This window comes from Hypanus sabinus, chromosome 14 (assembly GCF_030144855.1).
Source record: "Hypanus sabinus isolate sHypSab1 chromosome 14, sHypSab1.hap1, whole genome shotgun sequence".
Lineage (NCBI taxonomy): Eukaryota > Metazoa > Chordata > Chondrichthyes > Myliobatiformes > Dasyatidae > Hypanus > Hypanus sabinus.
In genome coordinates, this window is record NC_082719.1 from 53,770,651 (window position 1) to 53,788,941 (window position 18,291).

The window sequence follows — 18,291 nt, forward strand, 5'->3', positions numbered from 1 at the left end:
GGGATGAATCATATGCAAAAACAGGGTGGGTATTGCACAGGACAATGAGCTTGAGGCTGTAATCTTACAGAAACAGTTTAGGATTGGGCCTTTATAAATTATATCTTCATGACATGCCTCTACCTTCTTGAATTATCACTGATTTTTGATTTTACCCATCGAGTATAGGCAGTAGGAATTATCAGAGCAGGATCTGAATGCACACATAAATGATATTTAAATACATATTAAAGAGAATGTTAAAGGAATAAGAATCTAGCTTACCAAGTTTTCTTTTATGCCCTCATGCCTGTGAGTTCTCAGTTTTTAGTAATTTCAGTACTAATGTACATAAGAAGATAGAAGCAGGAGTAAGTCACCCCACCTCTCAAGCCTATCTCACTGTTCAATATAATCATGGTTTATCTATGCTGGCCTCATCTCCTTTCTGTCAGTTCCTGATAACCCATAATTCCTTTTCTTTGAAATATTTATCTATCTCCATTTTAAATATACTTAATGATCTATTCTCCAGCATCCCCGGAGTAGAAAATTCCACAAAGTTAGTGCCTACTGAGAAAACAAACTTCTACACATCTTGGTTTCAAATGATCAGCTCCTTATTCTGTAGCTGTGCTGCCTTGCTCATGGCTGTCCCACTTGTGAAAACATTTCACCATCTACCCTGTCAAGTGCCCTTAGGATCTTACAAATTTAAATAAGATCACACCTCCATTCTATACAGAACAAATCTATCTAGCTTCTTTTGATGGAACAACCTGTCATCCCCAGAATTAGTCTGATGGATCTCCTCTGGGCTGCCTATAGGTAAGAACATTATAGCTATGCATAGTATTCCAGATGTGGTTTTACCAACACCCTGTATAACTCGAATAACATCCCCTTAACCTTTCACTTGAAGGTCAATGTGGTTTTTGCCATAGGAACTACCCGTTCGATATGCTTCCTAACTTTTTTGTGATTCATTTTGAACATCTGCATCCTCCTGAAGTTTACTCATTTTAAGTCTCTCTCTAATTAAATGTTAATCCACATTTTGATCCTTGCAAAGTGTACAACCTCACACTTCCTTATATTAATCTCCTCTCAGGATATCACTCAACTACTGAATCTACCTACAGTATACGCCACTGCAAAATCACAATATCATCGTGATAACTTCCACCTATTTCCATATTGTTGACAAATGTACAAACCTTACATTTCATCCCTTTCTCCAGTTCATAAAAGCAATCGAGAGCGAAGATCCTTTCCTGGAGTACTCCACTTGTCATATCCCTCTAGTTTGAAAATAACCCATTTATTTCAACTCTTTGGTTTCCAAGGGACAGGTAACTTTCAACCCACGCTAACACACTTTCTTCAATACCCTGAGCCCTTAATTTATTCACCAGTCTCTCCTGAGGCACCTTGCCTTTTGGAAATCTAAAAATATTACATCTACAGGATCCCCTTTATCAATTTTCATGGTCACATCCTCAATAACTCAATTTACTTCTCATAAAACCATGTTCACCTGTTTTGATTACATTCATCTTTCTTTAATGATTAGTTATTTCCTCATTGATTATTGACTTCAACATCTTGCCAAAAGTAGATATTAAACTAAACGGGCTGAAGAATTCTTCCATGCATCTTCCTTTTCCTTCCAACAAGGGAGTCACGGTGGCTGTTTGTCAGTCCTTCAACTCCACTTTCTTTGGAACCATTCTGTTACAACCCAGTGATCTGTTTGCCTTTAGCCCCATGAGTTTAAACTGTCATGCCTATAAACCACATGACAGATGTAACAAATCTGCATAATCTGCAGATAGGACCACTCCTCAATGATGAATTCCTCATGACATTCCTGATATTTTTCGACATTTCTCTAAGCAAGCTGTTACTATTATTTGAAAACAAAATATCCCACCAGCATTTTAACAAACTGAATGTAGAAAGCACTCATTTCACACAGATACCATAACGTAAAGTAAATGAGGTAAAAGCCAGAATTAATATGACACAAGCCTCTCAATTTCAACTTCATATGGACACAGTATAAACACTATCTCATCAATACTTTTGTCATCCTTTAAACCAAATAATATTTTATATATTTCAGATTTAGTCACTTCATTGTAAATGTAAAAAATGTTCTTACCAACAACTACCAGCACATAGATGTTAGAATGATAGGCTTTTCCATTCACCGTGGTCTCACACTGGACCAATCCTGCATCTCTGATTCTCTGACTCAAGACAATGAAACCATTCTTATTATCCCACAATATTGTTGTTCCGTCAGGGACTATATAATTCTCTGGATATTTCTGTTCACATATTAAAGAGAATTAATTTTCAAATAAAAAAGTAATGCTAAAATAGAATTTATAACTTGTAATAAAGCTACATGCAATAGTTAAGTATATTATAAATTATGTTTTATGATGCATTTTCTACAATATGTTCAATTAGATTTAACATGACATTAAAACTGTACAAAATTATGTTTGCAGACATACACAACGTTTTTCAGCAAATGTTAAAGATAAACAGTCTATTTACATATTTGGCATTTATATGCATTTATAATTTTAAAAATATCATTATATTGAAGTAAACTGTACATTAATTAGACATTGTAGATGTTCTGGTAACTAGAAAAAGCAATTATACTTACCGTATGTAAGGTGACATTAAGATTTGGGATGGAAACCTTGCATGGAACGACAAGCTTCTTACTTTCAGTTATGAGCAGTGCTTCTGGCTTGTCAGAGGGATTCACAAAAGGCATTTGATCATCTAAAGTGAAATAAGATATTAATGTAAAGTGATTAGTTACATTTCCACATTCTTTTTAAAACATATCGGGATATCAACGGCAGCTGGTGAGTTGGACTACATTCTTGCAACAATATTCTTGAACAGACCTTTTAAAATCTTGATTTCATTGGATTACGCTTTAGAAATTATCTCGCATGAAGTTAAAATTAAGGGTACCTGATTTCACTTCAGGGTGTCAACAATTCTTGCCTGTTCTAGCAGATGTGGGTTGGGTAAGTGGAAATAACTTTGTTCTCATTTTTGAAGGAGAGTATCATAAATGTGCAAAATGGAGATTAAAAAAATGCAAAGGGTCTGTGGATTTGAAATTATGCTGGGAATTACACACCCACTTGGAACTGATGAAAATTCACATCAGAAAATGCCTGTTCCAAAAACAATGTAGCTGCCTCCCCAATTCTTTCACCCTGCAAATTTTGTTTTGCTCTAACATTGGTAATGTTTGGATTAGCTCAATCTTCCAAAACCCCACTCTGTAACATCTCAGCCCCATCTGAGGAAGATCCATAAGATTTGTTACATTTTTACATTCCATTCCTCCCTTTTCTAATGAGGGATCATCTTCTGAGGTCCGCATTAGCATATCTGGAAGCCAAAATGCCCCTTGCTTTTTTGCATATTGGCTTCTAGTCCTATTTCAGGTCTCATCTCAGCACAGAATCAAGCTGAGGAAGCTCCCACGCAGGACAACTTTTGCCAACAATGGCATACTGTTGCACACTTTACAAGGTCATGAGGAAACTCATGGGAAGATGAGAAAAGTGACTTGATAAATTCCTTCAGAAGTTCTGATGGGCTGCATGAAGATCCCTATGGAAATTAAAGGCTTATTAAAACAAGAGATGCTGCAGATGCTGGAAATCAAAGTAATACACACAAAATGCTGGAGGAACACAGCAGGCCGGGCAACATCTTGGGAAAGAAGTAAATATTTGATGTTTTGGGCTGAGATCCTTCACTGGGACTGGAAAAAAAGAGATAAGAAGTCAGAAAAAGGTGGGGGAGGGGAGGAAGATATGCAAGGAAGAAGGTGATAGATGCAACTGGGAGGTGGTAAGAGTGAAGTAAAGAGCTGGGAAGTGAATTGAAGAAAGAGATAAAGGTCTGGAGTAGGGGGTATCTGAGAGGACAGTACAGAAGGTCATGGAAGAAAGGGAAAGGGAAACAGCACTGAAGGGAGATGATGAGCAGTTAAGGAGAGAAGGTGAGAGAGGGAAATGGGAATAGAGAATGGTGAAATGGGGGGGGGGGGTAATTACTGGGTTTGAGAAATCGATGTTCATGCCATCAGATTGGAGGCTACCCAGATTGAATGTGAGGTGTTCTTCTTTCAAACTAAGTGCGGCCTCATTGCAACAATAGAGAAGGCCAGAGACTGACATGTCAGAATGGGAATGGGAAGTAGAATTGGGATGGGTGGAAACTGGGAGACCCTGCTTTTTCTGGTAGACAGAGCACAGGTGCTCAGCGAAGCGGTCTCCCAATCTACGTCGGGTCTCACCGATATACAGGAGGCCACACCGGGATTATCAGGTACAGTAGGTGACCCCAACAAAATCGCAGGTGAAGTGTCACCTCATCTGGAAGGACTGTTTGAGGCCCTAAATGCTAGTAAAGGAGGAGGTGCAGGGCCCAATGTTCCACTTGCAAGGATAAGTACCAGGAGGGAGATCAGTGAGGAGGGACGATGGACAATTTTTTGATTGGTTGCATTTTTCTGTTACAGAACAATTTCCACATAAACCTGGAGTAATAATGAGGCTATTTGAACTCTGACCTCAGTATGTTTTTCCTTTTGTTTGATGAATGTTTTCTTGTCTTGTTCCAATATTGATAAAGATTTAATATACATTGCACACATACAGTGGAGTAAGCTTTCTCAAAGTTCTGCAAGCCACTGGATCTTATTAGCCTGAAGTGATTCAGTGACAAGGCAAATTTGTGAAAAATATCTGGCATATGTTAGTGTCAACCGAACACCAACAACCCCATTTTATTGCTATTCTTGGAAAATAATTCATGGGGCATGGGCTATTCAGAAATGGCGAAATGTGGGCCATTCTCCCATCAGTATCTTTGCCAATTTATCAGTTGCATTAGAGCAACTGGCCACCCACCAAAGGTATAAACTAAAAGCCTATCAATTCAAGCTGAAGATCATTGTTAAAGCATTCTTTCCGACTCTCTATACTTAATGACTATTAGAGTGCACAAAGGTTTTCATCAATGTTTGTTACCTGAATGTTTTTAAAATAAGTGAACTTGCAAAAAAATTGCAATGACAGTTGCAGCAGGAATGAATGTAGCTGGCTGCAAATGATATGCACAGCTATTTTCTGATAAATTCCTTGTGGGCATGTAAATATGTTAAATAATACAATTCTAGATGACTCATAATCATTGATTAAGAATGTTATGTTTTTCATGTTGATTTGCAATTCTCCCAAGTGTAATTGCAGTGAAAAAAACACACTAAATGCATGGAGTCATGAATGCCAATCAGGAAATTGGTTTGTTGTCTTATTATAATCCCTTCTGATCAGTAAGACAGAAGGAAGTGCTGCAGGCAATCTGCATTTAACCACATTGCAATGGAAGTCAGTAAACAGGAGCCCTATGGAGGTTAACCCCAGCATGTGGTGGACTTTAATGTGCCACACTACTACTGCTGCTGAAGCCAAGGTGATGGTTTGTATGGTCTCTGATAAGAATCAGTATCTACTACCACAAAACAGGCATTGCTGTTAGATCAAAGACTAAAAGAGACTGAGACACATCATGCAGGAAATACAGGCTTAAACTGAAATCTTGTTCACTCCATGAAATATAACGTTAAAATTGAGCTCTGGTTGTTCTTCTTTGAATATGATAAAATCAAATATGTTAAGATAAAAAATGTCAATGGAGAAATTTTTTCTTCATTTCTTTAATTCTTTCAAATACTTCCATTGACATATTTAAAATGCACTGAACAGACAGAGAAGAATGAGCCACAAGGGAAGTATTGACAAACAGTAGTGCAATCAAGATATTTGGCACTGTTCTAAATATCATTAGAAATCATCCTAAAGACCAGATATCAAACAACTTTAAAAAGGTTTTCTTACCCTGAACGAAGACATAGATGCTTGCTGCTACGTGGATTGGTGATTGTGTGTGGTAACACCGGTACATTCCAGTATCATTTGCATTGGTCTTTGTCAGAATGAGAGTTTTGCAAAACCAATTCCCTTTGCTGCAGTTAGTCAGTGATATCCTGTGTTCCATGCTGCTGTGGTTTCTGGGCCATGACCATTCCACCGGTCCATGTCCACTACAGCAAATATTCAAAAACAACATGTTAGAAATGTAGAACTAGTTAAAACAATCTATTTTTTTTAAAAAGCCACAACCAGAAATAACAATAAAATATTTTTAAATGTAAAGAGCATTATTTTTATAATTACATTTCCTAAAAGCAATGAAAACAAAATTCAAACATTATTTAATCAGAGTTATTAAGCATTTACAGATATTCTTCTCCTCTGGGAGGTAATGATCATTTAAATTATAAATAAAAAATGATTAAAATATATTTTGAGCTCAAAGTGTTTAATGTAAAAGAGGCATCATTTATGCAATCACATTTACACTCCTTTTAAATACATGCATTCCAATAAAGAGGGCCTAAAACATATTGTTTTGTATGGCTGATTTGAATTTGTGAAACATTGAAGTTGGTATTTACTCTCAGTGAGAAAACTAAAAGTCAACACTTTGTATTTACATGCTTCGGTTACCTTAATCCTTTGCAGAAGTAAGTATTCAAAATGTTACACCATTGCACAGAGTAGATTTTAAGGAGAGAGACAGGGATTATGGGAGAGAACTGCAGAGCCCAGGGCTTTGATAGCCAAGAATATACCCCTTTTGACTGCACATAATCCATTTCTCTCCATTCCCTGCAGATTCATGTGTCTATCTAAAAGCAACTTGAACACCTCTTTAGTATCTGCTTCAGGCACCTACCATCCTTACTCTTCTTCAGGGAGATTCCAATACATGATGGCTAAGAGCTGAGAATGAGGTACGGATTAAAACAAGTTGTATAGGAGGTTTCCTATATCAAGGAAGTATGTGTTCATCTGGCACTTCAGGATGTTTATTGCATGTGATCTATCTATCTTTGCTAGACAAATGTTAATATACATCAGGATATACTAATATATACAAGGTCATAGGTAACAGCATGATCACCCATGTCAATACAACTCAGGACATAATGATGATACTAGGATATTCATTTATATGAGGTAAATTTTTTGAAGCTAGTATGAAGGCGAAATGGAAGTAAAATTCTATCACTACATCAAGAGTGAATTTTGAGATTGCTTGCAAAAGGTCCTGGTGACAATTTAAGCAGAAAATGTATACATAAAATGTGATGGCACCTCTGTTACCAAAAACCCATGCATTTGAAATTGCGTATTTTTATTTCATTAAAGTGAAAGGTGACTAGTTATTATAAATTGTAACTTTGCGTTTGTTGAATTCTATGTTTGAAATATTGTAGCTGATCAATTGATTTTAATACAACTTTAGATTATGGATAAATATGGACTTCAACAGACTTATAGATAATTGTGGATGTAGATACTGCATAGATACATAACCCTGGGAATTTCTCAGATGTATAAAAGTTGTCACCATTTTTGCAGGTGTACACTTAATATGTGTTCATTTAAATTCATTGAGTCAAATAGTGCAGAATCAGGCTCTTTGGTCCATCAAATATCTATTTCTACTGATACCATTTACCAGCACAACCCAGAGTCTGCTATGTCAGCTGAATCAAATGCTCTTTTAGATGCTTCTTAAATTTTATGGAAGCACCTGCCTCCACCAGAGGCAGAGATCATCCCATCTCTCCTTTGAACTTTGAACTCATAACTGAAATCTCCATACCGGGCAACACCCTGGCAAATCTTGCCTGGAACCTTTCTAGTTTAATCACCAGAACTGTACACAATTATCCAGCTGTGGCCAAACCAACATGAGAAGATCATCGGGGTCTCTCTTCCCGCCATTACAGACATTTACACTACACGCTGCATCCGCAAAGCAAGCAGCATTATGAAGGACCCCACACACCCCTCATACAAACTCTTCTCCCTCTTGCCGTCTGGGAAAAGGCACCAAAGCATTCGAGCTCTCACGACCAGACTATGTAACAGTTTCTTCCCCCAAGCTGTCAGACTCCTCAATACCTAGATCTTGGACTGACACCTTGCCCTATTGTCTTGTTTATTATTTATTGTAATGCCTGCACTGTTTTGGGCATTTTATGCAGTCCTGGGTAGGTCTGTAGTCTAGTGTAGTTGATTTTTCTGTGTTGTTGTTTTACGTAGTTCAGTGTAGTTTTTGTGCTGTTTCATGTAGCACTATGATCCTGAAAAACGTTGTCTCGTTTTTACTGTGTACTGTACCAGCAGTTATGATCAAAATGACAATAATAAGTGACTTGACTTGAACATTTTATAAGCTTGTATCAGAGCCTCGCTGCTCTTATTTTCTCTGCCTCAGCTAATGAAAGAAGGCTTCAGCATCATTCTATTTACTTGTGCTGCTCTCTTCAAGTATCTTTGGACTTATACGTCAACTTCCCTTTGTCCCTTAATATTCCCATTCATGCTGACCGTCTTTCCCTCATTTGGGATACCAGGATTAGATTCCAGTTTAATTTTATGTTTATGGCATGAGCTTCAACAACAAAATGGAATACCATACAATCTCATTAATCACATCATCTGGATAATACTGTCAAAAGCTAATAGAAATATATTTACTATAAACAGATTTACAAAGGAAAATTCATTAAACCATATATATTTTCAAACCTGTAAAGCAAGGTCAAGGTTAACTGATGTTTAATGCATTTAAAGGTAATAATTCTTGTAATCTCTTACCTGCAATTAATTATTAAAGTGTCATTAGCATTAATTACATGCTCTTTATTCTGGATGCTAAGGTGTGGCAAAGAGAAGAAACCTATAAATGAAAACATGAGATAAATAGTAAGGAAAAATCATTGATAAGATTGAATATATCAGTGTCTAGTCATTTAATAATTATAGATTTGTCATATTGAACGTCAGCACTGAAAGATTCAGAATTACAAGGAAATGATATGAGAATAGGTTTTTGAAAAATACATTGCAGTTGATTTGTAATCCATGTTTGCCACCTCACAGTTTTATTTATGTAACTAAAACAAGATTCTCAAGAATAGCTTGGGTATAACAGTCTACATCAGTTTATGTGTAACATACATGGGTGTAGTTAGGTCTAGAAAAAGTATAGCAACTGGTTTACAGAGATAGGAAGGAAATTTTGTTTGGGTAGGTCCCAGGACAGTTTCTTCTGAAATCTTATGAAGTAACATATTCAGACTGGTTCTGACTTTAGGCACCATTCAAGAACTGCTATAATTTATTTTTAGAACATTAAGCTCCAGTAAAGAAATATTCAGACATAGGGTATGGCAGGTTTTCCTGTAAAAATGAACTAATGTATGTCAAGTATCTTTTCTGCTCCACAATTATTTCAAATGCATGTATCAGAAAAAAATGTACAAAATTCACCAGTTCTGTACTCAGCTTTCTCAAGAACGTACAACAAAGTGTGTATGTTCTTCATCCACTCCACAGAAACACTGCATTCAAATGCTCGAATAACAGGAAGATGGGCTTGTCAATGTTCAAGTACTGATGGACATGCAGAATTTGTTTTTATTTTGTTATGCTGTCACTTTGAAATAATTCCCCAAACAAAATAAAGGAACTTTGCCTCATGAAAAGGCAGTGGTTTGTTCAGCACTCTGTTGCTAGAGGATGAAGGGCAGATTGCTCAGCGTGAGATAGCTGGTTAGGACCTCCAAACTCTGGGAATGATTCTGATTTCCTCATGATTTCCATAAGGAGTGGAATATTAGAACGATCAGCAAACCATCTCATCCTTTGGAGAATTTCATGTTTCTTTCCTCTATTTCTCTTAAATTACAACATAGAACATTAAAAATGTCAACAATCTTTAGGATAACTAAGTCCATTAGAAAGTGACTTGCAACCTAATGCAATTTAAGAGATTGTCTTTACTTGATTCCTTATAGTTTAGTTTGCAATCTGTTTCTAACTGTTTACACAAGCATATTAAGCCATTTCTTAACAACTGTTTATCAATAAGCATGAAAATATCGACAACATAATACAATAGAACATAATATAAATATTCTATTCATATCGTCTTGCAGTTTTGGAAAGGTATGGGAGAAGCTATTCCTCAATGTAATTTAGAGTCAAAAGCTGAGTTCAACCATGCATGCGGATTCACCTCATTAGACCTGCCCAAATTCTTAGGCATAGGTTGTGTATAACTATCTACATCAATTTATGTGTAATACATATGGGCGTAGCTAGTTCTAGAAAAAGTACAGCAACACTTTTACAGAGATAGGAAGGAAATTCTGTTTGGGTGGGTCCAAGGACAGTTTCTTCTAACGACTGTAACCTTGTACTTTAGAATATATATATTTGTTTATTTTGTCTGCTGTAATATTTTGAAGTTTTAACTTTAGGCTCAATAAAAATCTGACTATACATGATTTAGAAGTAATAAGAAGGTAAAGCAATTTGTCAATTTAATTACAGAAAACCATGGTGACTCATTTTGAGCATTACTAGTGCTGAAAGGATTTTAACATACGTTAGCAACATACTTATTGAATGAACTATTGGAATGCTAACAGGAAGAATATTTTCAGAAAATGCTTTTCACTTCATGACGAATTGGGCCTGCTGAATATGTCCATATTCACAGTAATTAGTTATTGCATTCGTAGATTGACTATATTTCATTTAAAGATTAGCTTTATTTATCATATGTGCATCAAAATATTTGTGAATTCTTCATTGACATAATTGAAGAACTATGTAAGTCCCACTGACTTACATTCAACTAACATTGCCAGCACTTTGAATTCTATGTGGTAAGCTTATAGAACATAGAACATAGAACAATACGACACAGCACAGGCCCTTCAGCCCTCAATGTTGCACTGACCCTTAACCCTGCCACCCATATAACCGCCCCTCACCTTAAATTCCTCCATATACCTGTCTAGTAGTCCCTTAAGCTTCACTAGTGTATCTGCCTCCACCACTGACTCAGGCAGTGCATTCCACGCACCAAACACTCTCTGAGTAAAAAAAAAACCTTCCTCTAATATCCCCCTTGAACTTTCCACCCCTTACCTTAAAGCCATGTCCTCTTGTGTTGAGGAGTGGTGCCCTTATGAGGTAATATGGTGGTCAGATCCTTACCTAAATCATACCCCACTAAACAAAGGGATACCCTAAATGAAGTTGAAGATTCTGAATACCACACATTGAGAACAGGTGGGTGAAGCCTACTGCTGTGATGGTAGGAAGATGGGCAATTCTTTCCTTGTGAACACTGCACGTTCTCTGGGAGATGCAGGGAGCTGACACATTGGAAGCATCACAAAGCAAGAACAGCTATTAAACGGGATGCTGAGTGTAAGTGAAGAGGCAGCTTGTTGCTCCCTTAAAGACTGCCCGAGTAAGCCTGCTTACTATTTGCTTATTTTCACAGCATCGCCTGGTAACGAGCCTTCATTACGCTGGTAACACACAGTCACAGAGGGAAATCTTACTTATTTTTCTGTTGCAGTCTGACTGATTTTGGGTTACTGGCGCTAATTGTGCCGCAGGTCTGACGCCTCCTGTCTGTCCGTCAGGAGCTCCTTCAGCCAAACAATCCGCGTTGACAGCAGACTTCAACAACTTCATTGCCCGCAAATGATTATCCGCTCGCCGTTAATCAGCTACTGGATAACAGCAGTGCGTTAAAGTGAATGATTCCGCAGACTGCTCCAACGCCTTTTGGCGCAGGACAGGTTTTACTTTTAAGTTTTTTGAGAGCAGACCAGTGATTTTAATAAGTTATTTTGTTTTTCTCTATTCCCCTTCGGCAACAGGGAAAATTGCGAGTAACAAATAATCTGCTGGGGCACTCAGCGGGTCGAGCAGGATGGGGGTTATCCGTTTTTGTGTCGTGTGAGTCTGAAACACGAGAGAAACCGAGTGACCTGACGGAATCGAAATGTGGGAGCGACATTCAGAAAACAGTCGTGCTTCTAGCATACACATGGCACAATGTCAGTCCAGGCGCACGGACCAGTGATGCACGATGGCGTAATTTGTGTTTTGAAGGAATGTGACTCCCTTAGTATTGATAACTCCCACCCCACCTCCTTTCCATTGATTGCTTTAGCTCGAAACATTGAACCTTGATTCCTGGATAGGCTGTGTTGAGATATCATAGCGTAAAGTACAACGATTTAATAAAGTACAATTAAGTGCAAGCTCCATCATCTCTTCAGGTCCTGATGAGTGTCCCCGTTCTGCTTCCGGAGATATGGCAGGTTTGAACAGATGATGGAGAAAGGGCTTCACTTCCAGTTCCGAACCGCGGTGATCTGGAATGGCCAGCAACCTATCTCTCTCCCCCGTCAGTGCACCTTCCCCTTGGGCATGTACCCCGCAGCAGTGAACGGCAGCCACTCAGTCCAGATTCACACCCCCTGAGTACGCTTCATTGCCCCTCTGAACGTTCTCCCAATTAATATCTGCGTCAATTCGGTCTAGAAAATCCACAGCGTGAAACTGCTTTCTTGGTCGATTTACCGTATTAGAGGAAAGTAAAGGGGGAAAAAAATGCACATGCTGGAAATCTGGAGCAGAGAAGGGTGGAAGTGCTCAGCATCAGGCAGATGTTGTCTGACCAGCTGAATGTTTCCAGCATTATCTGGTCCTATTCGGACTTTCCTATTAGACAATCCTATTGCACTGAACAGCGGAACCCGGAGGGAGACATGTAAAGTTGCAAAGTACTTTAGTTTAAAGAGCTTTTTAAACTCTCGGTTGTAAATGTCAGTTCTCCATAAACAATATATTAATGTTAGAGATTCCCTGTGAATGTAATCGAAATATTACAGTTTCCGCCATCACAGATAAAAGACTTGATTTCTTTCTAAGACCCCACGTTTTAACTATGTTTTCATATGATTTCAAAGAACGTGGCAATGCTTCATTACAACCGAACTAATCAGATCACTTTCAGAAGCGACAACAGGTCGGCCAGAAGATGGACTACTCGGCTAAGCAAGTGGAGCACTGTTCCAGCGCGATTTCGAAGCGGTCGAATTCTCTTCAACTGTACGAAATGAAACAATTTCCACAATCGGTTTATATAACCAAAAATCGGCTTCAGGTCGTACAAAGCGCACGGTCTATGTACGGCATCAAATAAAAGTAAACACGGGATGGATTTACATTATATTACAAAGCAAAAATTAAATAAAAATCAATTGCAAACCATGTTCACTCGTTTACAACAAACTTAAATGTTCACTATGAATTAATGTTTTAAACTATGCATGTGACCTTTCTGCAATTCTATTGGATTCGCGCGCTTAATTGCTATAATGTGGAGCCTTCTTAAATACTGCATAACAAGAACATTCGCTTGGAGATACCCTCACCGGCTGAATCAGAAATCCCAAACCATAGCCACAGCAGCGCGAAAACCGGATTCTCCGACATGTCACAGTGGGTATTCCCCGAACCCAGAACAACGCGATCTCTGGTCTAATCCAGCAGTTTTCTCGATAAATGTCGAATGATTCACAGCCTCACTCTACCACATTCCCTTGTTCCCAATACAATCGAACAACATTAAAGTCACATTTGATTCATTAAAGGTTGAATGAAGTCTTCAAAACAATCCAGGGATTATAATCTTGTATCGTTTTTTTACTAGATCGTCCTGTAGGAGAAGATTAGGCTTGGCTGGACAAAGATCAGCTTTGGTTTGAACGGACATAGCAATTTGCTGGTTATATGCGGGAGGAGGTCCCAAGCCTCGAAAATTGAACTATGCGTCACGTGCCATGAGGATGCTGCTAATTCCATCAAAAATAATGGAAACTAGAACGAACTTTCTTACGAGTTTAACCACAAAAAGTGGAATAAATCTATACTGACCGTGTCTACAAAATATCATAGAAATTGCTCACTGAAAAAAATTACAGAAACAAGATCAGTACTCTCAATAGTTCCAGATATAAACACAGTTTCACGTATAAACACAGCCATTATAAGACACGAAAGTCAAACTTTCTAAGAGATGTAAATATACAGGAAGGCATCTGTTTAATCTTACTATCTTTTTACGAGTTTGGTTATCTGAAACAATAGTACAAATACAGCATAAACATAAATTAAATATCGAACAGCGTATTTTACTTTTTATCTGAAAGTGCCGATATCTAGAAATTACTTAATGTTTGCTACAAAAGAAATGCCATCAAAGGATTTCAGTCTGGTGTCACAGTGAGCCTTTATTGTGAGTCTTTTCTTTATCAATAACAGTGTGATATTAAATCTGGTTGTTGAGTTTCCAGTGAGTTTATTCATAAGGTGGGTTGACGATTTATCTGGTTTTCTGCCAAGCAGTTTCGAAAGGCCAGTTGGATATAAATCTACCCAGTCTTAGTCTGTTTCCACGTGGATGTTAATCGACAGTAGTAAGCGACAATAAATTGGCATTATGATGGATTTCTCAAAGTCCACAGAATGGCATTGTTATTATTGCAGTTGGGTGTCATTTAGGTTCAGCTTTGCTGAGGAAAGGCGCTCGCTTCGCATTACCCGTGCGAGTGGATTCACCGGTTACAGACGCAGGAGTACCTGGAGTATTCATTATGAAGTACATCGGGGTTATCCCTGGTGCCTTCTCCAAAGCTGATCCCTGAAGTGACATGACAAAAATAGACTACCCTGTCCTTAACGCATTGGTGAATGGTGGAGCTTGCTAGCACAAAGTGGCTGCAGTGTTTCCTCATTAGAAAATTATTACATTTCAAAAGAACATCCTTGCCTGTGAAATGAATCAGGACAACTTGAGGGTGCAAAAGATGTAATTTAAATATGTCTTTCCATTCTTTAATCATTGGCAGAAACAGTTTGGTATTTACTAGCAAAGGAGCCATCAAACAAATAAGACAAATTCTGCTACAAACATTATATCCATCTGCTTTCAACAAAGTTATCTTTTCAGTGTTAAATATTAGTTGCTCTGTGTTCAGTTCAGAAATGTTGATGAGTGTGTATGGTTCATCAATATTTTGCAGTTTTTGAGAAAAATACACACAAAATGTAGGAGGAGTTCAGCAAGTCAAGCATGATCTATGGAGGGGAATAAACAGTCAAAGTCTTGGGTGGAGATCCTTCACTGAAACTGGAAAGGAAGAGATCAGAGACCAGAATAAAATGATGGGAGGAGGAGACAGAGTAAAAGGTGGCAGATGATAGGTGAGACCAGGTAAGGGTGGGTGCTTAGGTGGGGTGGGGGCATGAAGTAAGAAGCACAGAGAGGATAAGAGAGTCCTGAAACATCGACGGTTTATTTCTTTCCCTAAATGCTGAGTTTCTCCTGTATTGTGGGTGTTGTTCAAGATTTCCAGCATTTGCAGAATCTTTCATATTTATATTTCATATTTTTCCCCACGTTGATGACTTGTTTCCTCCATTCTGACTTCCCATTGTGAATAACATTGAATTCATCTGAATCCACTGTACTTTCAAGTTATATTTGATGATTATTGCTAAGATTATGAGAAACTTATTATTTTCAATATTTCACTGCCGAATCAAATGCCACTGACTGCTAAGACGTCATGTGAGTAGGGCAAGGTCTTCTGTGTTGACAAAGAGCTTACCTCAAGTGAGCTTCAACACTAATTGGTGAACACATTCATTCTAGCCGGAGGAAAACAAAATAGGAGAAGAATATTGGTGTGGAGTGGCAAGACAGAAAAATTGTGCTGTTTATCTAACATGGGGCATTAATGCTGATACTGAGTGCCTTAAATTTGCACTTGATCCATTCCACATCAACAAATCAATGCCTCACCAACTAATCAGCTGATTATTGACTTAAGGAGGAGGAAACCAGTCCTCATCAGAGGATCAGAGGGTCAGCAACTTCAAATTCCTTGGTGTTATTATTTCAGAGGATCCACCCTAGCCCCACACATAAGGACAATACAAAGAAAGTATGGAAGCACATCTACTTCCTTAGGAATTTCCAAAGATTCAGTGTGACATCCAAATCTTTGACAAACTTCTATAAATGTCTAATGGAGAGTATGTTCACTGGCTGCATCACTGCCTGGTATAGAAACATCAATGCCCTTGAATGAAAGATCCTACAAAAAATGGACCAATCCATCATGGGTACAGCCCTCCCCACCATTCAGCACTAATACACGAAGAGCTGTCACAGGAAAGCAGCATCGATCATCACGGAACTCACCACCCAGGTCATTTTCTCTTCTCTTTTTCTTTTTCAATCTTTTTATTGAATTTCATATATAAAAAAAACATAACGTAATAATGAATAGGTTATAAGTGCACTAGACTTGAAGTTGAATTAATAATAAGATAACAATATCCTATTAAAATATCAAGAAAAAAAGTACATTAATCAATCAAGCCTATAATAATTATACATGAAAAAAAAGTAAGAATAATCATCAAAAGAAAAAAAAATTAAAAAATACAAGAAAAAATATATATTGAAAAAAAAACTAAACTAAACTAACATGGGCAATAATAACAGTTTATATGTATATGATAGTGTCAAAAACTCCGGAACTCCATACCAGAACAAGAATAAACAGAGAGAAGGTCTGGAAGAGGCCAAATTAATTCATATGAAAGTGTCGAATGAACGGTCCCCAAGTTTCTTCAAATTTAATTGATGAGTCAAAAATAGTGCTTCTAATTTTTTCTAAGCTCAGATAAGAAATAGTTTGAGAGAACCACTGAAATGTGGTAGGAGGATTTACTTCTTTCCAATTTTGTAATATAGACCTTCTGGCCATTAATGTTACAAAGGCGATCATTCGTCTGATTGAAGGGGAAAACCGATTACCATCCTCATTTGGTATACCAAAAATTGCAGTAATAAAATGTTGTAAATCAATATTCCAAATTGAGGAAATGGTAGCAAATATGTCCTTCCAATAGTTATATAAGGTGGGACATGACCGAAACATGTGGGTCAATGAAGCCACATCTGAATGACATCTGTCACATTGAGGGTTAATATGAGAGTAGAATCGAGCAAGTTTATCTTTAGACATATGAGCTCTATGTACAACTTTAAATTGTATTAAAGCATGTTTAGCACATATAGAAGAAGAATTAACCATTTGTAAAATTTTTTCCCATTTTTCTGTTGATATATTATATTGAAGTTCTTTTTCCCATTCTTGTTTAATTCTACCTGATATTTCTGGTTGTATCTTCATAATCATATTATAAATAAGAGCCACTAATCCCTTCTGACAAGGATTTAAGGTAAAAATCAAATCTGAAGAACCTTTTCAAAGTTGAGGAAGGATGGTAGAACTTTATGTAAAAAATTTCTGATTTGTAGATATCTAAAAAAATTAGATTTAGGTAACTTAAATTTGTTGGAAAGTTGGTCGAAAGACATCAAACTACCTTCAAAAAAAAGATCACGAAAACATTTTATAACTTTCCTTTTCCATATGCTAAAAGCTTGGTCTGTCAAAGAAGGTTTGAAAAAGAAGTTAAAGTAAGATAGGGCTATCAAGAACAAAGTTTTTCAGAGTAAAAAACTTACGAAATTGAAACCAAATCTCTTCTCGCTGATGCCATCAGGTGGAAGGTACAGGAGCCTCAGGACTCTCACTACCAGGTTCAGGAACCGTTAGTACCCCTTAACCATTAAGCTCCTGAACCAAATAGGATATTTTCATTCAACTTCACTTGCCCTATCATTGAAATGTTCCCACAATCTATGGACTCACTTTCACAGACTCTTCATGTTCTCAATATTTATTGCTTATTTATTTACTATTATTATTTCTTCTTTCTGTGTATATGCAGAGAGTTGTCTTTTGCATACTGGTTGAACATCCAGGCTGGTGCAGTCTTCCATTGATTCTATTGTGGTTATTATTGTATTATGGATTTATTGAATATGCCTGCAAGAAATTGAATCTCAGGGTTGTATGTGCTAACTTTGATAATAAATTTACTTTGGACTTTGAAAGCATTCCTACAACGGCAAAATCAGAAAGCCCTAACTTTTTCCCAACAAAAATGGGCTTTTCAACCCAGTTATTTAGATTTTCTTTAACAGCAAAAATCTGGATGAACTGGGTTTGTTGATCAGCATGTGTGTGAGGAAAGGAATTATCGATGTTGCAGGTTGAAACCCTGCACCAGGCCAGAACTGATACAGGGTTTGGACGGTAATGTCAACAATTCCCTTCATCCCACAGATGCTGCTCAACAGTTCATCCAGCAGATT

The 18,291-nt window shown here is 37.5% G+C and overlaps 1 protein-coding gene across 3 annotated transcripts in view; it reads right to left on the reverse strand.

The window, feature by feature from the left end:
- The window catches only part of kdr (kinase insert domain receptor (a type III receptor tyrosine kinase)), a 73,702-nt gene that overhangs the window by 48,881 nt on the left and 6,530 nt on the right, over window positions 1-18,291 (reverse strand). For 2 of the 3 annotated variants that reach the window (XM_059989218.1, XM_059989217.1), the window contains exons 1-5: window positions 13,427-13,965; window positions 8,772-8,853; window positions 5,934-6,139; window positions 2,663-2,784; window positions 2,144-2,312 (exon numbers count right to left, since the gene is read on the reverse strand). In XM_059989218.1, the coding sequence (XP_059845201.1) occupies window positions 2,144-2,312; window positions 2,663-2,784; window positions 5,934-6,139; window positions 8,772-8,853; window positions 13,427-13,487 (640 nt within the window). In that variant the 5' untranslated portion in view covers window positions 13,488-13,965. Of the gene's footprint in view, window positions 1-2,143; window positions 2,313-2,662; window positions 2,785-5,933; window positions 6,140-8,771; window positions 8,854-13,426; window positions 13,966-18,291 lie in introns of those variants that run through there. The other variant, XM_059989219.1, reaches the window with a different exon arrangement.